This window comes from Porites lutea, chromosome 2 (genome assembly GCF_958299795.1).
Source record: "Porites lutea chromosome 2, jaPorLute2.1, whole genome shotgun sequence".
Classification (NCBI taxonomy): Eukaryota; Metazoa; Cnidaria; class Anthozoa; order Scleractinia; family Poritidae; genus Porites; species Porites lutea.
Genome location: NC_133202.1, coordinates 45,560,063 through 45,579,247, shown reverse-complemented (window position 1 = coordinate 45,579,247; position 19,185 = coordinate 45,560,063). Strand labels below are relative to the sequence as shown.

At 35.4% G+C, this 19,185-nt stretch overlaps 1 protein-coding gene across 1 annotated transcript in view; it reads left to right on the top strand.

The window, feature by feature from the left end:
- The first annotated feature begins 3,562 nt into the window (after window positions 1-3,562).
- Window positions 3,563-19,185, top strand: part of LOC140926293 (beta-1,4-N-acetylgalactosaminyltransferase 3-like) — a 34,859-nt gene continuing 19,236 nt past the window's right edge. Inside the window, exon 1 of the mRNA XM_073376052.1 lies at window positions 3,563-4,177. Coding sequence (XP_073232153.1) covers window positions 3,563-4,177 — 615 coding nt within the window. The remainder of the gene's footprint in view (window positions 4,178-19,185) is intronic.

The window sequence follows — 19,185 nt, the reverse complement described above, 5'->3', positions numbered from 1 at the left end:
AATTTGGATAAATGACCGACATTTCAAAAGAGAGACTACCATCACCTCAGAATCTTGGGCGCGCCGCCTGTAAGCTCTGAGGGAGAGGGAAGCCCCATAATTAATTTGGCCTATTTAAAAAATAAATGACACTACAAAAATTACCTGCAATAATAATTTGGATAAATGACCAACATTTTAAAAGAGAGACTACCATCACCTCAGAATCTTGGGCGCGCCGCCTGTAAGCTCTGAGGGAGAGGGTAGCCCCATATTTTGGCCTATTTCAAAACAAATGACAGTACAAAGATGATCTAAACTAATAATTTGGATAATGACCGACATTTCAAAAGAGAGACTACCATCACCTCAGAATCTTGGGCGCGCCGCCTGTAAGCTCTGAGGGAGAGGGTAGCCCCATAATTTGGCCTATTTCAAAAACAAATGACAGTACAAAAACAACCTACAAAAATAATTTGTATTATGACCGACATTTTAAAATATAATTTGGCCTATGACACTACAAAAATCACCTACAAAAATTGTTTGGATTATGACCGACATTTCAAAAGAGAGACTACCTTCACCTCAGAATCTTGGGCGCGCCGCCTGTACGCTCTGAGGGAGAGGGTAGCCCTATAATTTGGTCTATTAAGTAAGAAGCAAGTAACAATACAAAGGTAACCTGAAATAATAATTTTTGGATTATGATTGACATTTCAAGGAGGCTAAAATGACTGATATAGAAACCATACTGTATCTGTGACGTTGATTATACAGATCGCCCAAGCGAACACGAAGATGTTGAAGTGGAAGCTAGAATATCTGGAGTAATCCAGCGTCTTGGGCTCCTTCCAGCGAATAAGATTTTGGCGGGATTTCGACAGTGCTTGGCGGGCTTTTTGGAGAGTGATTTGTCACTGGAGGCACATCGACGCTTACATCGTCTTAAGCCAGAGAAAAAAGACTTGAATCCTTCGCCGTTTGATCAAAAAGGTCGTCCATTGAATCAGATAATCGGTCTTGCTGTTCCTCAAGGAGATGTGACGTAGAGCTCGAGCTCTCGCATTCGTTTTCTCCGGCGACTATAAAATGTGCTTTGTTGACGGCTGTTCTCAAACGTTCAAATAGAGAAGATTTAAAAATTTCTTTGGTCAGGGTCTTTTCCACGCCGAGTTCCTTCCAAACCGGAGAAAGATGTGCCAGCAGAGAGTGTATTCCTACTTGTGGCTCCACAGTAAAAACTTGATACGCCGACTCGCTGTTTTCGCTTCGAAGGTCACCAATGTTGACACGGCATGCTACTCTTGACAGAAGTTAAATAAGCCATCGGAGCACTATTTTCTTAAAAGAAAGCACTTGAAAAACCATTGAAAGCGTATCAAGGCTATTTGAATCCAATTGCGAAGCCAGAGGCGCGAAGATCGACTTCCAAATTTTCAATCGACCGTGAAATGAATTTATAAAACCCAAATAGTCTGATCAAATTTCGCGTTTCCTTGAGATGTCTGGTTCGTTTAATCAGAAGTACAAAGTTCCTTGACAGGCAATGTGTCCGGCGCTCTCCAAAGGTGTCTGGAGGAATGCTTAAAACTAATTACCTTGTCTGTTATTGGAAACCGATTTGCGGTGGTTGCTGTGGAGATTAGGCCTCCTCCTGCGCGCACTAAAATCGGGGCTCTGGCCTGTTATGTTCGAGACAGACACAGTGTCCAGTTTCCAAAATACTACAGAACTAAAAAGAGCTAAAACTTACAGTGCTCTTACTTTTGACCGAATATACTTTTTCAAAAATGCGAATTTGTTTTCACTTTCTGGGAAAACCTTTGTTATGTGGTGTATTGTTTTCGTGAGCCAATGAAAGCTTTCTTTTTTGACGCCTGTCAAATGACTGTCAAATCGCGCGTCCTGCACTTGTTTCCGGTCCCGCACCCGGAAGAAGCCATATTAGCCTGTAATTTATGGCCCGCGCGTTCATTTTTTAGTGCCGCCACTCCCGTGTTGTTTTTCACCAAGTCGAAGTGAATCACTTTTATCGCCCAAAATCAGGTATAATTCATTGATTCGAGTTCAAAAATTCAACAAACACATCGGAAACGGATATAGAAAGCTACTTCGTGCCTTTAAACGCGAGGCTCTACAATTTTTAGTGGCAAAAAACGTTCCTGTAAATCACTAACCGCTGGAAGCTCTTCCTGCCTTTCAAACGTGAACTGCTAACTGAACGAACCGGGGATCTCGATTCGTCGTTTAGTTTATTCTTAGAAATATCAACGGGAAAGGTTAAAAAGATTCTTCTTAGCAGGCATTTCCGAAGACACCTATTTGCCGAGGTAAGGATTTCGAGTTGTATTTCGAGTAAGCATTCAAGTTGGATTCAGTTTTGAGTTTACCTTTGTACCCAGAGGTCTGTTCTAGAAATATCTAGGATGAAATAAGGGTGTGCACGGTTTGATAAAGCTCCCTTTTGTGAGCGTATTCGGGCGACTCACTCGCTACGCGAAAAGGTAACGAGAATCTACTTCTTACATCTGTTTATTCTTCCTAGAGTCTACAGCAACAACAGCTGGCCCAAGCTCGAAATAACATTCAAAATATAAGGATTTGTATGGGGAAAAAAACCTATCGTTTCTGTAACCTACAAAAATGAAAGGATTTCAATAAAAAACAGCTTACCTTACTTAAAATGTGTGTTACGTCTCTCCTGAGTTGTTAACGGGCCGATTTATGGCCGTTTTATGGGTTTTCATATAAAGGGTTAGAGAACTAAGACGACCACTACCGAAGAATACTCGCAATCGTATAACTGATACATTTATTCGATCTGAAATTAAAATGTACAATGTATTCTAATTAACTAAATCAATTGGTAATAAACGAAACAATTAAAACGAGCGAAGCGGGAATAACTGATATAAACTTTTAACAATAATTATGCCATGCGGTCACTGGTCGTCAATGTCCAAAAACTCATGAAATCCTTATAAAACTACAAAACCAAAAAGTGATTGACAATATTATAACATTGATCATAAACTTACTTCTATGGCGAGTTTTCTTAACTTTGCTTGATCGGGAAAACCATGAAACAGTGTAACAGGTAAGCAGTAAATCACATGAAACATGTCCAATTCAGATCTCGGGTAAAACTAAACTGCTTAATTAAAGTTGAGGTTTATCTACTATTTGAGTTTCCTGTTGGGCGTGTACGAGGCTACCGCAAATTTCTTAACTATGAATTCCTTGCATAGTCCAAAAAACTACGTTAACAGGGTTTTCTCTCTATATATAGGTTCATAGGAAAGGTTTACCTTTCACAGAAACGATGGTTTTTTTTCCCATAAAAATCCTTATGTTTTGAATGTTTCGCAACAATGCCGATTCTCGCCGATGCTCATATTTCGAGCTTGGGGCTACCTGAGCAGCTTTCGAAAGTAGGAGTTTGTTTTCAAAACTCGGAGTTTTTTGGCGATGATCAATAACAGTAAAGAGAGTATTTATTTATTGGTTTACAGTGTCATCCCGTGACAGCTGGCTGTCTGACTGAATCACAAGCCGGGGGTCGCAACATTCGATCCAAGTTATGTGGCTTCGCCGCCCTCTTACATTCCGAAGAACTAAAAAAGCTGTGAGACGTTTGATTGTCGCACTAGCTGCAGGCTCGATCTCGTTTTCTTTACTTTTTACATTTTGGGGAAGACATAGCGACGATACAGTTGACGAATTCTCTACGTTTCCAAGGACGATCGGTGGCGTTGGCTCTGAGGACGAGAATACTGTCGCAGCACGTGTACCACACGCTGTCAATGTTCACGTTTGGCGAATGCAATGCGGTTCGAACGTAACACATTTAAAAAAGTCACTGTTCTTTCCAAAATATCCTGATGAGGAGAAGTTCGTCAACGACTTTCAGGTTGAAGACGATAGCGTGGACTACGGTCAGAAAATATTTGGATATTTACATCCACAAAGCAATGGTTTGTTTCGTTTCGCGATCGCCTCTGACGACACTTCGGAGTTGTGGATAAGTACAGACGAAAATCCCGATAATAAACGGCTAGTTGCTCGTGTATTCACTGAAAACGCAATAGCTTGGACGGGCAAGGACGAGTTAGATAAATATCCTGAACAAAGATCCAAAGAGCCACTCCATCTTCAAGCTAATAAGAAATACTACGTCGAGGTTTTACACCAAAATGTGAGTAGCCGCTACATACTTTATCCGTGTAATCTATGGCACAGACATGTAATTCTAAATTAAAATCATACTTGTATACAACTTGTCCAGGGGCTCTCCTCGAAAAGCCCTACAGGGTTTGCTGAGAGTTCCTGCCCAAGTATATTTTTAAAATTATAAGACTGTGTAATTATTGTCACAGGGAGCCCGAACGCTGTTTTAGCTAATAGAAAAAATTAGATGTATTTACGCTGTAAGTAGTTAGTAAAATGGTATCTGTAGCGCATTTTAGTACCCCCCCTCAAACGGAATTAATCGGGAAAATGATGGAAATTAGAAATAATAAAATTCCATATTATGCAGAAAATTATAAGAAAGAGTATCTTTTTATAAGAGGATTAAACAAGGAATTTGTGTATATTATTAATAAACTGGATTCATTAAATCATGGATTATTTGAGAGTAAAACAGTTGTTAGAATTAAGAATATTATGAAAGATTTTCTTAGAGGACAAGAAAAAGGTAAACTTAAGGATATTAGTGGTATGATTTTACCAAGTGATGATTTTTTTAATTTAATAAATATTAATCATCAATTTGATTTATATAAACAACGTTATGATGCTTTTGATGATTGTGATAGTGATAGTGATAGTGATGATGATAGTGATGATGGAAATGGTGAGTATTTAGTTGATGGAAAACCTTATCCTGGTTTTATAGAATTCTATGATATTTTTAAAAAAATATATAGTCAAATAAAAATTATTAGTTATTCTGATAGTGATTGTGATTATGATTGTGATGATGATGATAGTGATTATGATATAATATTACCAGATAGTGATGATGATAGTGATGATGATAGTGATGATTTCTAAACTTATAAAAATGATTTAAAATTTTTCGTCTTTTAATATAATAAGTTATTAGAAGACGTCATGTCTAACCAATCGCTTAATGGTTTTCAGGGTTCACAACCCTTTATAACAGATAAACAATTTCAGAATTTATCTTTAGCTGAAATAAAACATTTAATAAAAGAAGAAAAAGAAGGACTTAAGAAAGATTATAAAGAATTAGGTGAAAGAAAAAGATTAATTAAACTATATAAAAAAATAACAAAAACTAGAGAAAAAGTTAGAAAAGGAATTGATATAAGAAAAGAACATAAAAAGAAAAAAAAGATAAAAACATTTGAAGAGTATTTTGAGGAATGTATAAAAAATAAAGAGATTCCCAAAGATACTCCAGATTACTTACGTAAATCTCTTGAGCGTGCTATGTATGAACATGAGCAAGGAATTAAAAGAGAAAAATCAGCTCTTAATAATTTTGCTGTTAAGCATGTTTTAGCAGGAATTCCTGGTATTAGACCAATTGAATATTTTAATAGAGTTTTTGGTACTTTATTAAATATATTGAAGGAGCATAGAAATATTAAATTAAAAATGGTTTTAGTTTGTTTAATGGAAAGAATTGCAGTTAAAACAGATAAAGGAATTCAAGAATTAGAAGAATTTAAAGCATATTTTGGTTCAAAAACTTTTAAAAATTATGAATCATCAAATGAAGAAGAAATAGCAAATGAATGTATTAGTAAAATTTTAAATGATATTGATGATTTTAATGAAAAGGGAAGCGGGTGGTATTTTAAAGAAGTTTTAAAGCTTGAAGTTAATACTGTTAAGTTTAATCCAACTAAGGGTTCATCTTATATTGATCTTCCTAGTTGGATAAAAAATAAAAAAGCAATTGTTAATCTTAAAAATAATGATGACAAATGCTTTCTTTGGTGTATACTTAGATATCTTCATCCAAGAGATAGAGATGAAGAAAGAATAAACGATTTAAAGAAGTATGAGTTTTCACTTAACACTAAAGGAATTACTTTTCCAATGAAAGTAAATAATATCACTCAATTTGAAAAACTTAATCCAAAACTTCCAGGAATAAATGTTTTTTCTGAAGATGGTAAAATGGTTATTTATCCTTTGAGAGAGGCAAAGAGAGATTGTAAAAATACTATTGATTTATTTTTGTATGAAGAAGATGGTGACTCACATTATACTCTTATTAAAAATTTTCACAGGTTAGTAAGGTCTCAAAAAACTACAAGTCATAATGGTAAAATATTTATTTGTAAGAGATGTTTTAGTCATTTTACAAAGGAAGAATTATTAGATAATCATATCAAATATTGTAGTAATAATGCAACAGCGTTTGTAAAAATGCCTGAACCAAACACAATGCTATATTTCAAAACTTATTACAAAAAACTACCTATTCCTTTTGTAGTTTATGCAGATTTTGAATGCTTTACCAAACCAATGAATAGTTGCAGTCCTAATCCAAAAGACTCTTATAATTACAATTATCAAAAACATGAACCATCAGGATTTTGTTTTTATGTAAAGGGAATAGTAGATAAAAAAATTAAACCAATTATTTATACAAAAACCTCCGAAGATGAAGATATATCAAAAGTATTTGTGGAAAAACTTGTGGAAGTAACTAAAGGAATTTATAACGATTTTTATCAAAAACCAAAACCTCTTAGACTAACAAAGGAAGAACAAAAATTATTTGAGAAAGCAGTTAACTGTCACATTTGTAGTCGTGAATTAAGAAATGATAAAGTTAGAGATCATTGTCACTTTACAGGCCAGTATCGTGGAGCAGCACATAACAAATGTAATCTTATGTGTCGTAAACCAAAAGTATTACCAGTTATATTTCATAATCTTCAAGGTTATGATGCTCATCTGTTTATAAAACAAATTGCTAGATTAAAAGGAAAATTAAACTGTATTCCATCTACTGAAGAAAAATATATTTCATTTTCAAAAAGTATTAAAGTTGGTGAGTGTTATTGTTCAAAATTTGGAAAAATGATTGATGTAAATTTTGAAATACGATTTTTAGATTCATTCAAGTTTCTTCAAACATCACTTGCCAATCTTGTTTCAAATTTATCAAAAGAAGATTTTCATAACACAAAACATGTATTCAAGAAAAATGTAGATTTACTAACTCGTAAGGGAGTTTATCCTTATGATTATGTTTCATCACTTGATAAATTATCAGAAACACAACTTCCACCCAAAGAGGAATTCTATTCAAAACTAAATGATGAAGATATTAGTGATGATGATTACCAACATGCAATAAATGTTTGGAATACTTTTAATTGTAAAACAATAAGAGATTATCACGATCTTTATCTGAAATCTGATGTATTACTTCTAACAGATGTATTTGAAAACTTTAGGAAAACTTGTCTCAAACATTACAAACTTGATCCAGTTCACTATTACACATCTCCAGGTCTAGCTTGGGATGCATGTCTAAAAGAAACAGGCCAGCAATTACAGTTACTACATGATTATGATATGTTAATGATGTTTGAGAGAGGTATACGTGGTGGAATAACACATATATCAAAAAGATATTCAGAAGCAAATAACAAATATATGAAAGATTACAATCCTGATAAGGAGTCATCATTTATTCAATATTTAGATGCAAACAATCTATACGGTTGGGCGATGTCTCAAAATCTTCCAACACATGGATTTAAATGGATGAAAAATATAACAAAAGAAAAGGTAATGGATATTCTTGAGAAAGCAAATCATAGTATGTCAAATCTTGGGAGTAAAGGATATATATTTGAAGTTGATTTAGAGTATCCACCTCACCTATGGGAATCACATAATGATTATCCTCTTGCACCTGAGAAGATTATTGTTAATGGTGTTGAAAAACTAATTTGTCATTTTAAACCCCGAAAAAATTATGTTGTACATTATCGAAATCTTAGACAGTATCTTGAGTTGGGTATGAGGATTACTGCTGTTCATAGAGGAATATCATTTTATCAGTCTTCTTGGATGGAACCATATATAAGAAAAAATACAGAACTTCGAAAAACAGCAGCTAACAGTTTTGAGAAAGACTTTTTCAAATTAATGAATAATTCAGTATTTGGAAAGACAATTGAAAACATAAGGAAGAGACAAAATATAGAACTTGTTGATAATCGTAAAAAAGCTGTTAAGCTAACAAGTAAACCCAACTTTGATAGAGTAACAATATTTGATCGCAATCTTATAGCAGTTCATATGAAAAAGACAGAAGTGTATTTTAACAAACCAGTGTATGTTGGTCAGGCAATTCTAGATTTATCAAAAACACTTATGTTTAATTTTCATTACACATATATTAAAGAGAAATATGGAAACAATGCAGAATTATTGTTTACAGATACGGATTCATTGATGTATCAAATTAAAACAAAAGATTTTTATAAAGATATAAGTCCTGATATTTTAACCAAGTTTGATACTTCTGATTATCCTACTAATCATGAATCTGGAATACCAACAGGAGTAAATAAAAAAGTTATAGGAATGTTTAAAGATGAAGTAGCTGGAAAACAGATAACACATTTTGCTGGATTGCGACCCAAACTTTATAGTTTTAAAATTGAGGAGGAAAGGGAAGTAAGAAAGTGTAAAGGAATAAAGAAAAATGTTATAAAAAAGAAAATAGATTTTGATGACTATGTAAAAAGTTTATTTTCAGGTAAAAAAGAAATGAGATCTATGAAAATAATAAGAAGTGAGAAACATGATATTTATTCAAAGGAAGTAAATAAAGTAGCGTTAAGTAATGAAGATGATAAAAGAAAGGTCCTTGAAGATAATATTCATACTTTGGCGTTTAGATAAAAAAAATATTTAAAAGGAAATAAAGTATAAATAATAAATGTCATATACAGAAGAAGAAATAAAAAAATATCTGGATATATTACATAAATATAAAAGGGAGGGGGTGATAGGGGGAACCGTAGGTTCCCCTATTAGGGGATGTTCAAATTGTTCTAATACTGAATCTTTTACAATAGATTCTGGGTACAAAATTTGTGATGAATGTGGTACAGAAAACGGCCATGTATTAGGATTATTTGATGTAAAAGATTTGGATAGGTTGCATTATAGGAAAAAGAGTATTTACCATAGGAAATACCACTATGAGAAAAAGGTAAATGAAATTTCTAAAAGAATAAACCTAAATGATGAAGAAAAATGTGAACTTTACGATAAACTAACAAAAAAAGATAATCATATCATGGAAATACTAAACAAGCAATACTTTAGAAAGAGAATGATAAATATTAATTATTTAACCAAAAAAATTTTGGAGGAGATGGGTTGTGAAAAGTATAAACTTATTGAACTTAAGATTAGTTCTATAACTTTAGAGATTTATGAAAAATGGTGGAATTGTTATAAAGGGTTAAATAAATAATTTTATATTTTTTAAAAATATAAAATTTAATCTTTTATAATTTGAGAGAGAGGAGTGTCAGTGGGATCTCTTAATAGATAACTTATTTTAGAGTCAGTGGGTTTTTTTAATAGATAAGTATAACCATTATCAAATACTCTAAATATATCTAAAAATGATTCTTTTTTAAAATACAAATCACCATCAATTTCCATAATATCTAAAAATAAATTATTAATAGTATGATATATTCCTTCTGTATCAATACCATCATCTTTCATAGCATCTTTTAAAACTTTTGAAAAATATTCTTCATCTCTAGATATAAATTTACCATCAATTATTTTATTTAAGAGTGGTTTAACTAATTGTTTTCTTTGTTCTTCTGTTATTTTAGATTGTCTTAGTAATGTGCCAATATGATTAGAAACAAGATTAGTAAGGAATTTTGGTTTTTGTGTCATAATTTCTTCAAAATTTTCAATTATATACTCATCATGAAAAAAATCAAATACTTCTTTTAGTAGTTCTTTAGCAAGACGATCTACATCTTTTTTCTTTATAACTACTTCATCCATTTTATTTAATGATTATATTAATCCTTTATGAAAACACCAGTAAATTATCCCAGTTAGATAACCAAGTACTTCACATTTTTTGAAAGGTGTGTTTATAGCATGTACACATCCTCTTCCAATCCTATAGTGTTTCCAGAAAGCTTTAAAAGCGAGGTTGAATATTAGATGGTTGGTAATGATATTTGAATCAGAATTTAGGTAGTGTCTTGCTTCTGTCAGTTTGTAAATAATTTTATCTATTTCTAGTTTTTGTGTAAAATACTTTGCATAGAGAAACTGATAAACCAGACAAGCTTTAATATAGTTATCTGGGTAAAGAGGAGTTTTACAAGTTGGAAAGTAAAGATTAACATAATTTACTATTGTACTAATCATTTTATATTATGTTTAGAGTAAAAAAAAATATAAAAATGAATTATAAGCTTAAAGAAATAAAATATAAAATAAAAAATGGAAAATACTTTAGAAAAAGTTTTTATAAATAGACATCTTGGAATAAAGTTTAAATCTTATATTGATGAAGATTGCAATGTTTGGTTCAAAGCCAAACAAGTTGCTGAAATTCTTGGCTATAAAAAAACAGAAGATGCTATAAAAAGGCATATAAGTGAAAATCATAAAAGAACTTTTCTTTTTTGTTGCCCCCGTGAAACGCGGGGTCAACAAAATGATACTAGGGGAAAATATTGTTTATTTGTTGATGAAGCTGGTTTTTATGAATTAGTTTTTAGATCAAAATTACCTGCTGCAAAAATGTTTAGAGAATGGGTGTTTTCCAAAGTTCTTCCATCAATAAGAAAATATGGTTACTATAACAAATTTAAAAAAGAAAATAAAAGATTAATTATAGTAGATGGTGAAGAATATTATAAACATCAAATATTTTCTGATTATGCTGCAAATAAAGATGGTGTTATATACTCTCTTAAAAGAAAGAAAATATTAAATAAAAATAAAGATTATAATGGATATTTATTTTTTTATATTTATAACAAAAAACTTGAAAAACAAAAGTTTTACTTTCAACACAGATTTGTTTACGAGGTTTTTTGCGGTCCAATCCCAAGATGTTTTGAGATTGATCACGTAAACTCTTGTAAATCTGATAACAGGTTAAAAAATTTGCAATTACTTACTCATAAGCAAAATGTTGAAAAAAGTAAAAATAAGGCAATAATTTCCACTTGTATTAGTAATGGAAAAGAAAGAAGATTTTTATCTATTAAAAAAGCTGCTATAGAATTAGATATTAATTCTACTTACATTTCTAATATTTGTTGTAAAAGAAAATCTTATAAATCAGCAACTTCAAAGAAAGATGGGTATAAATACTCATTTAGATACTTAGATTAAATATTAATTTTAATATTTAATCTATATTAAATTTATTTTTATACTTCTCAACAAAGTTATCAGCACTCGATGGACATTGATCAATTATCATTTCATCCAGAATCTTAATACGATCTACAAACTCTTCCTTATTCCACTCATCTCCTCTGAGTGCTGATCGTAATTCAACGAGCACTTTCTCGTAAGTAGTATAAGCCAGCTTTGATGTTTCTATCTTCTTCTTAAAATCCTTCTTTTTTGTAATTCCACCCACAATTACTCCTGCACCATTTATTACTCCAAGAATAATAGGATTGAGTGTCAACGCTCCAGTGATAGTGCCAACAGAAATAAGAGATAAACTAGTAATAGTAAAAAAATTATCTAGAAATTTGTAACTCTTATAACATTTCTTATAACACCAATGTTTCTTGTGGTAATGTTTATAGAGATTAGTAATAGTATTATATTGTTCCTCTGATAAAGATTTATCAATATGATTAAATTCAAAAATACTCTTTCTTTTACTACTATTTCTTTTCATTTATTCTTTACATTACATAACTTCCACTTAACTTTTCTTGAAGCATTACTTTGTGAAATTGCACAGAGTCAAAGTCGTAAAAGTTTGTAGAGTACATTAATCTTAATATCACTCCATCTTCAGTTGTAAACTTCCAACGTTGATTAGCATTGTATTGAACAGCTGGTATAGTTAATGTTGCGCTGTAGTTACTTATTGAAGCTTTTGTGACATTTGCATTAAGATTTTCTGTTAGCCATAAAACAATAAATTTTCCATTAAAACTACTTAGCATGGTAAAATTTTGAGTTGTTTTGTTGACAGTTAAAGTTACTTTATTGTTTGATTTATTATAATCCAATTTTACTAAAATATTATTGTTTGTTGATAAATATTTAGTTAGGGTAAAACTCCTATTTCTCCAATGACTAAAAACAATACATAAAGTATAATTCGAAGAATGTGAAGGAGAAAAAGTAATATTATAACCATTAATATGTAATCCTTTTTCTGATATTTCACTTAGGTCTTTATTATGAGATAGTGTTATATTAGGTTTCAAAGAATTAATCATAACTCCAAATGAGCCTATATTTATTCCGTAAGTATCCGCATCAGCAAAGTCATAGAACTCACTAAAGTATAATCTATGCAAAGCATTTTTAGTAAAAGGAGCTAGTTCTTTTACTAATGCAACTGTTGCAGCACTATTATCATTTTGTCGGTCAAGTTTGATATTTTTAATTTCTTTTTGATTTGCATTAATATCAACATTGTACACTACTTCTGTTGGTTTGATATCAAATGCGGTGTGATAGTCGTAAACTTTATCTGGGTCGATATTGCTAAATCTACCCTCAATTCCATAAGCAATTATGTAAACTCCATGAAACAATGTCGGATACGCACGCAGGTTATATCCACCCCGAAGAATATCAACCAAAATGTGAAGAAAGAACTTATTCCCAGATGACAACTTCCGGAAATTAATTATTATTCTGTGGTAGTACATAGTTTTTGTTCTCCTTGTTGAATCAGTATACCTATGGGAAAGTTTTTTTACACTTACATTTCCAATTGATAATCCTTTTGAAGTTCCTTTGTCAACACTTATTTGTGTATTATTCCAAAGATTATAATCTGTGTTGAGTATTTCTAAACACAACGTGTAATCAGTATTTGCAGTTAGTCTGTAAAAATTAATTCCCATCTTATACTTATATTTTTGTAAAAAACCATTCTTTGATATAGTCACGTAAATTACTTTGTGATTATAGTCGTGAAAGTTTCCTTTGTTTGGTGCTAAATCTCCTATTTTTGTTATAATAAAACTAACTCCTCCATCTATTTCGTCAGTCCATTGATCCCCACTTGACATGAGATAAGCAAACTCATCTTTATAATGACTTGGTTGAACTGCAGTAAGATGAACTAGATTGTCGACATAACCTTTGTTTACTGCTTCATTGTCTTGGGTTGGTACACCCAGATTCTCTATTTTATTACCACCAAGGTTGACATCAGCTTTTACAACCCCACTTATTACAATTTTAGGTGTGTTGATTTCTATTCTCTTAAGTGGTTTGGTTATTGCTTTTGGTAGATCAGTGAATAGTCGACAAGTGATAGCAGTGTGATTTGAATTGTTATGAGTTCTTAGTTTTACTCCTGACATATTATAATTCCAAGACTTATAAATATTTAATGACCAAGTGCCAGTGCGATTTCCACTTACCCAAAAGTTAGAATTGGAATTAGAGTTATCTCTAGGAATAAACCACAAAAAGTCAACATTTATATTTCGCGAACCAAATTGAAATTCTATTTTGTTAATGTATGTGTTAGCAGTTGGTGCCCACCCTACAAGAGGTTGACCAGGTGCTGATGTTGTAAAAACAAAATCATCAAATGATGAACCTGAGATATATTGTAGATACAAAGTCGTTGGCGCAGCTGGATCTGTTATAGTAAATACACCACTTGTTCCATCTCCAGAATGATGATCAAGGCGGTCTATTTGTTTACGAACCCATCCGCGATTAGCAGCTTGTTGATCTGTGGTGGGGTCACTGAGGTTAACTATTTTATTATTACCAACATTAAGATTGCCAGTCATTGCAACAGTACCATCTTTTTCCAAGTAATCACTTAAATCTGGACTTCCAGCATTATCATCCACATATTTTTTTGTTGCGGCGTCTGTATTTGATGTTGGAGTTGCAAGACCAACTATTTTTTTGTCTAAAATAATTGCATTTATTTGTATTTAACTCTAGCCGAAGGGGGGGGAGGACTGGCACTAGTTTATTTCTTTGTCATGCGCTCTACGCAGTTCTTTCGCCATGTGCTTCAACAGACCGTTACTTCACTGAACTCACGTTTATTTTTCCTGAATCGTTTTCTTATGGTGCATTGTTGTCGATGTTTACACTATGGCGACTAGAAAGAGCAGCAGGAGCACAAAACCTCCGAAAAAACTACAAGATTTCGTCGCGGATGACCTGGCGGCAGAATCGGCAACACCTCAACAGATGAGCGAAGCAGTCAAACGCGAACTGAGTCAGGTTGAGTCTTTGATAAAAGACCTTACTCCAACCAGTTTTAAAACAGAACAACCCACTGTAAACGAAACAGCGATCGAAGATCTTCGAAACCGCAATTTACAGCTTGAACTGGATCTTACACGCACCAAACTCGAGTTGTTGAAGCTACAGCGAGAGTCCAAGCAACCAAGTGCGCCCAAGATGGCCACGGCGACCGCAACAACAACACCTGATAGTCATTCTGTCGCAAAACCAACCTTGAAAAGTCTCCAGCAAGACCCAGTTGTTCAATCCGAGCTTAAATCTCTCATGGATTCCTTAGGAGACCCCATCTTACTGGGTTTAACCGCAGAGGAACAAGACCCAGCACAACCGCTATTAGAGCCCTCTACTTCGCGAGGTAAACGTCCTCTACTTATCCCTGATTTCATTAGCTGCCTTCCCTTAGTACTACAGGAGGATAAGGAGACCGTGCTTGGAACCTCTGGTGATGCTAGAATTGTATTAAAAACCGCTCAAGACAAGAAACTGCCTCTTGACAAAATCTCATTCCCACAATGGTCAGCGGCTAACTTTCGTATTATGCATACTCTCATGTCAGATGGGTCTCTATCGTCCACCCAAGACATCCTTCATTACATTATGTACAGTTCAAAGATATCTGAGCTAGCCAAGTGTTACCCCTTACCGAAAGTGATGCAATATGATGATTTGTACCGCAGAATGCAGTTTTCGACAAACTGTAAATGGGGTACTGACAGCCAGTTCATCTCCCACCAAACACTCCACAGACCAGATCCAACTCCCACACCGCCGCGGCTATCTCCTCGCAAAACGTCCCGCCCAGTCCTAAACCCAGCAACAGGAAAGCAAGTTTGCTATGATTACCAACGGCGTGAAGGGTGCCGCTTTGCCTCTTCATGTAAATATGATCATGTTTGCATCAAACCTCAGTGCTTGGGAACCCACCCCCAATGGCAGCACCAGTCTGCTACTGCTCAAGACCCCCAATACTGAACCCACACTCAACTGCAGAGCTCCCTCCAAATAGTATTTTGACTACGGAACTAGCAGGAGATGTCTCGACCACATTGTTAAACGCAGGGACTAATCCCGTCTTAAGGACACCACTTCCCGCAGAGTGTGGGGAAAGTTTACCCATTCATGCAGGGCCCTTTTCAGAATTTAAGCAGCAGCCCCAAGCAGCCCAGGTCTCCACAGACTTAGTTTTTGAGACCTGGGCAACAGAGCTAACCAATGACCCGGACTCGGAATTTATCTTGGATGGTGTTAAAAATGGATTTCAGCTCCTCTCGCCTGATTTAATGGTTTCACATGCTTTTACACAAAACAATAAGTCTGCTCTGCGACCTGGAGCTAAAGATCAAATTGAAGCGCAATTAATCAAAGGTCTCCGAGAAGACCACTTTGCTATCGCAGTCAAGACCGACATGCCAATTATCATTAATGCCCTTGGAGCCGTACCAAAAAAGGACTCCAATGAATTACGAATGATCATGGATTGTAGCCGACCCTTAACGATGAATGCTAACTCATATATGGATTTAGAACACTACAAGTATGTTACCGTTGATGATGCAGCAAATCTCTGTCAACCTGGTTGTTGGTTGGCAAAAGTTGACTTAAAACATGCCTACAGAAGCGTTGGAACACACCCCGATAGCTGGCGAGTTACAGGAATGTCGTGGCGCTTCAACGACTCAAAACACCCCATCTACCTCTATGATAAGCGTCTACCATTTGGAGCCAGGGCCTCACCAATGGTTTTTCACCGCCTCACACAAGGGATCTGTCGTATGATGGCCCGGAGAGGGTATACTGTGCTGGCATATCTTGATGACTTCCTTATCATCGAACCAACCCAACTTCAGTGCAAAGTAGCTTTTGACACCCTGTTAAACTTACTAGAGTCTCTTGGCTTCACTATCAACTGGAGCAAAGTTGTCTACCCTACCCAGTGCCTGATTTTTCTTGGAGTTGAAATCGACACTGTTCAGTGTGAACTCCGCCTCTCAGACGATCGTGTGTCAGAGTTGTTATCCCTTCTCAAGGAAACAAGCTATAAAAGCAAATGTACCAAGCTTCACCTCCAACGACTCCTTGGCAAGCTTAATTGGGCAGCACGTGTTGTTCGAGGGGGCCGCACATTTCTCAGACGGCTTATCACCTTGGCAAACTCGGTTAAACGTCCGCACCATCGCGTCTATCTTAACCTAAATGCGAGAGCTGACCTCATGTGGTGGACCCACCTCCTGCCTGCACACAACTGTAAAACTTTGTTCCCCTCAGCCATCCCTGAACTTCCTACAGCAGTGCTTACTGATGCCTCCCTGTCTGGCGGGGGGTGCCTATGGGCACCAGACTGGATGTACGTCAACTGGGCCTTGGACTACCCATCTCTATGCTCTCTCCATATCAATTACAAGGAGACATTTACCATTGTTTTAGCTGCACACCGTTGGGCACCTTTCTGGTCAGGTCATCGAGTAGTCGTCAAAACAGACAGTCAGGTGGCTGCAGCCATTCTGAACAAAGGCTCAACCTGTTGCCCGGTGATCATGGACTGGATTCGTTCTCTGTTTTGGCTTAAGGAGTATTACAACTTCAGTTTGTTCGTCAAGCACATTCCAGGAGCAACCAACACTCTAGCAGATAGTATTTCACGCCTTAATGATGTGCACTACTGGCCAACGTTCCAAGCATGGCTCTCCAAATCCTCTAGATCAAATGACTTCGAATCTCACATGTCGCCATTGTCTCTTGCTCTCCTTAGATCCAAGGGATCAGCAGCAACTTGACCGTGAAGTCACCAATTTCCGGCATCAATCATATGCACCTACTACCAAGTCCACCTACATGAGTCAAATGCGTTCATACCTCTCCTTTTGTGTATACTACGGCTACCAACCTCTCCCAGCAGCAGCATTAACCCTTAATCGCTATGCAGCTTTTCTAGCAAGGTCACTCTCAGCATCCTCCATCCCAGCCTATTTAAATGCGATTCGCATTCTACACCTTGAACATGGTCTGTCTGACCCAACCAAAAACAATTTTCAATTGGCATCTACACTTCGAGGAATCAAGCGTGTAAAAGGTTTAACAGTGTCCCAAAAGAAGCCGATTACACCCCAGATCCTATTAGCCTTCAAGAGTCATTTACATTTGGACAGCCCTTTACATGCAACCTTCTGGGCAGTTTGCCTCGTAGCGTTCTTTGGCCTCCTTCGTAAGGCGAATTTGCTATGCAAAGGATCAACAAAGTTTGACCCATCCAAACACCTGCGTCGAGGAGATATCCTCTTCTTCAATGACTGGGCCATCATTATCAATCGATGGTCGAAGACCATCCAATTTAGTCAGCGCATTTTAACTGTTCCGTTACCTCGCATTGCTCCACATCCACTCTGCCCTTACACCGCTCTCAGACATGCCTTTGGCTTGGTACCAGCACCTTTATCGGGCCCAGCCTTTATCATCCCAGCATCCACGGAGGGGGGCCTGACTCCTCTGACTTATGGAAAGTTTGACTGCCTTCTAAAACTAGTCGCAGCCAAGACGAACTTGGACCCGTCTCAAGTTAGTGGACATAGTTTTCGCTCGGGCGGGGCCACTCTGGCTTTTCAAGCTCAAATCCCTGCAGAACTGATTAAGCGTTTAGGAGACTGGCAGTCAGATGCTTATAGGTCTTATATCCACATCCCAGTTAAAGACAGAATGCTCGCAGTTAAGCGTCTCGCTTCGTTTGTTTAGATTTTTCCCTTATGGAGACTTTTGTCTGGGGTAAGGTCGTGCCTCCCTTGGGCAAATGTTATTAAATGGAAGGGTTCACTTCGGAGCCCTTCCCTGTTTACCCCAGACTTGATTGTTGTAGTTTTATCTATTTACATTCGTAGAGAGTTAAGTCTAAAATAATTGCATTTATTTGTATTTAACTCTAGCCGAAGGGGGGGGAGGACTGGCACTAGTTTATTTCTTTGTCATGCGCTCTACGCAGTTCTTTCGCCATGTGCTTCAACAGACCGTTACTTCACTGCCCTCCCTTCCCCCCCCCTTTTTCTTTTTTTTTTTTGTTGTTTTCACGTTTTTCCATGTATTCCTGTTTTGTACATTTGCTGTATCTTGACCGTCTCAGTTGGGCAAATGTTATTAAATGGAAGGGTTCACTTCGGAGCCCTTCCCTGTTTACCCCAGACTTGATTGTTGTAGTTTTATCTATTTACATTCGTAGAGAGTTAAGTTTCCAAGATTTAGGTTATTAGTCATTGTAACACTTCCATCTTTTTTTATAAAAGAACTAGTATCAGGTATTGAGTCATCCACATACTTTTTGGTTGCACCATCTGTGGAGTCTGTTGGTGGTCTAAGGTTAATTATTTTTTTATTATCCATGTTTAGATTATTAGTCATTTTATTTGTTCCAGCAACGTGGAGGTACTTCAAATCTGTGAAAGCTAATGGTGTTGGTTGATTACTACCATTTGGAGATGGAAGATTATATATTCGATTGTTGTCCATATTAAGATTCCCTTTCATTGGGTAAGATCCATCTCTGTCAAGAAATGTGTTGTCTACGTAATATTTTGTTGCTGGATCTTTAGAATCCTGTGGTGTGATAAGATTTTGAATACGGTATCTATCCTTCATATCAATGTTTGAATCAACTGTTAGTCGTGATGTTGAGGGAGTTCCAGTGGAATTGTCATCAACATACTTTTTTGTTGCAGCATCAGAATTAACACT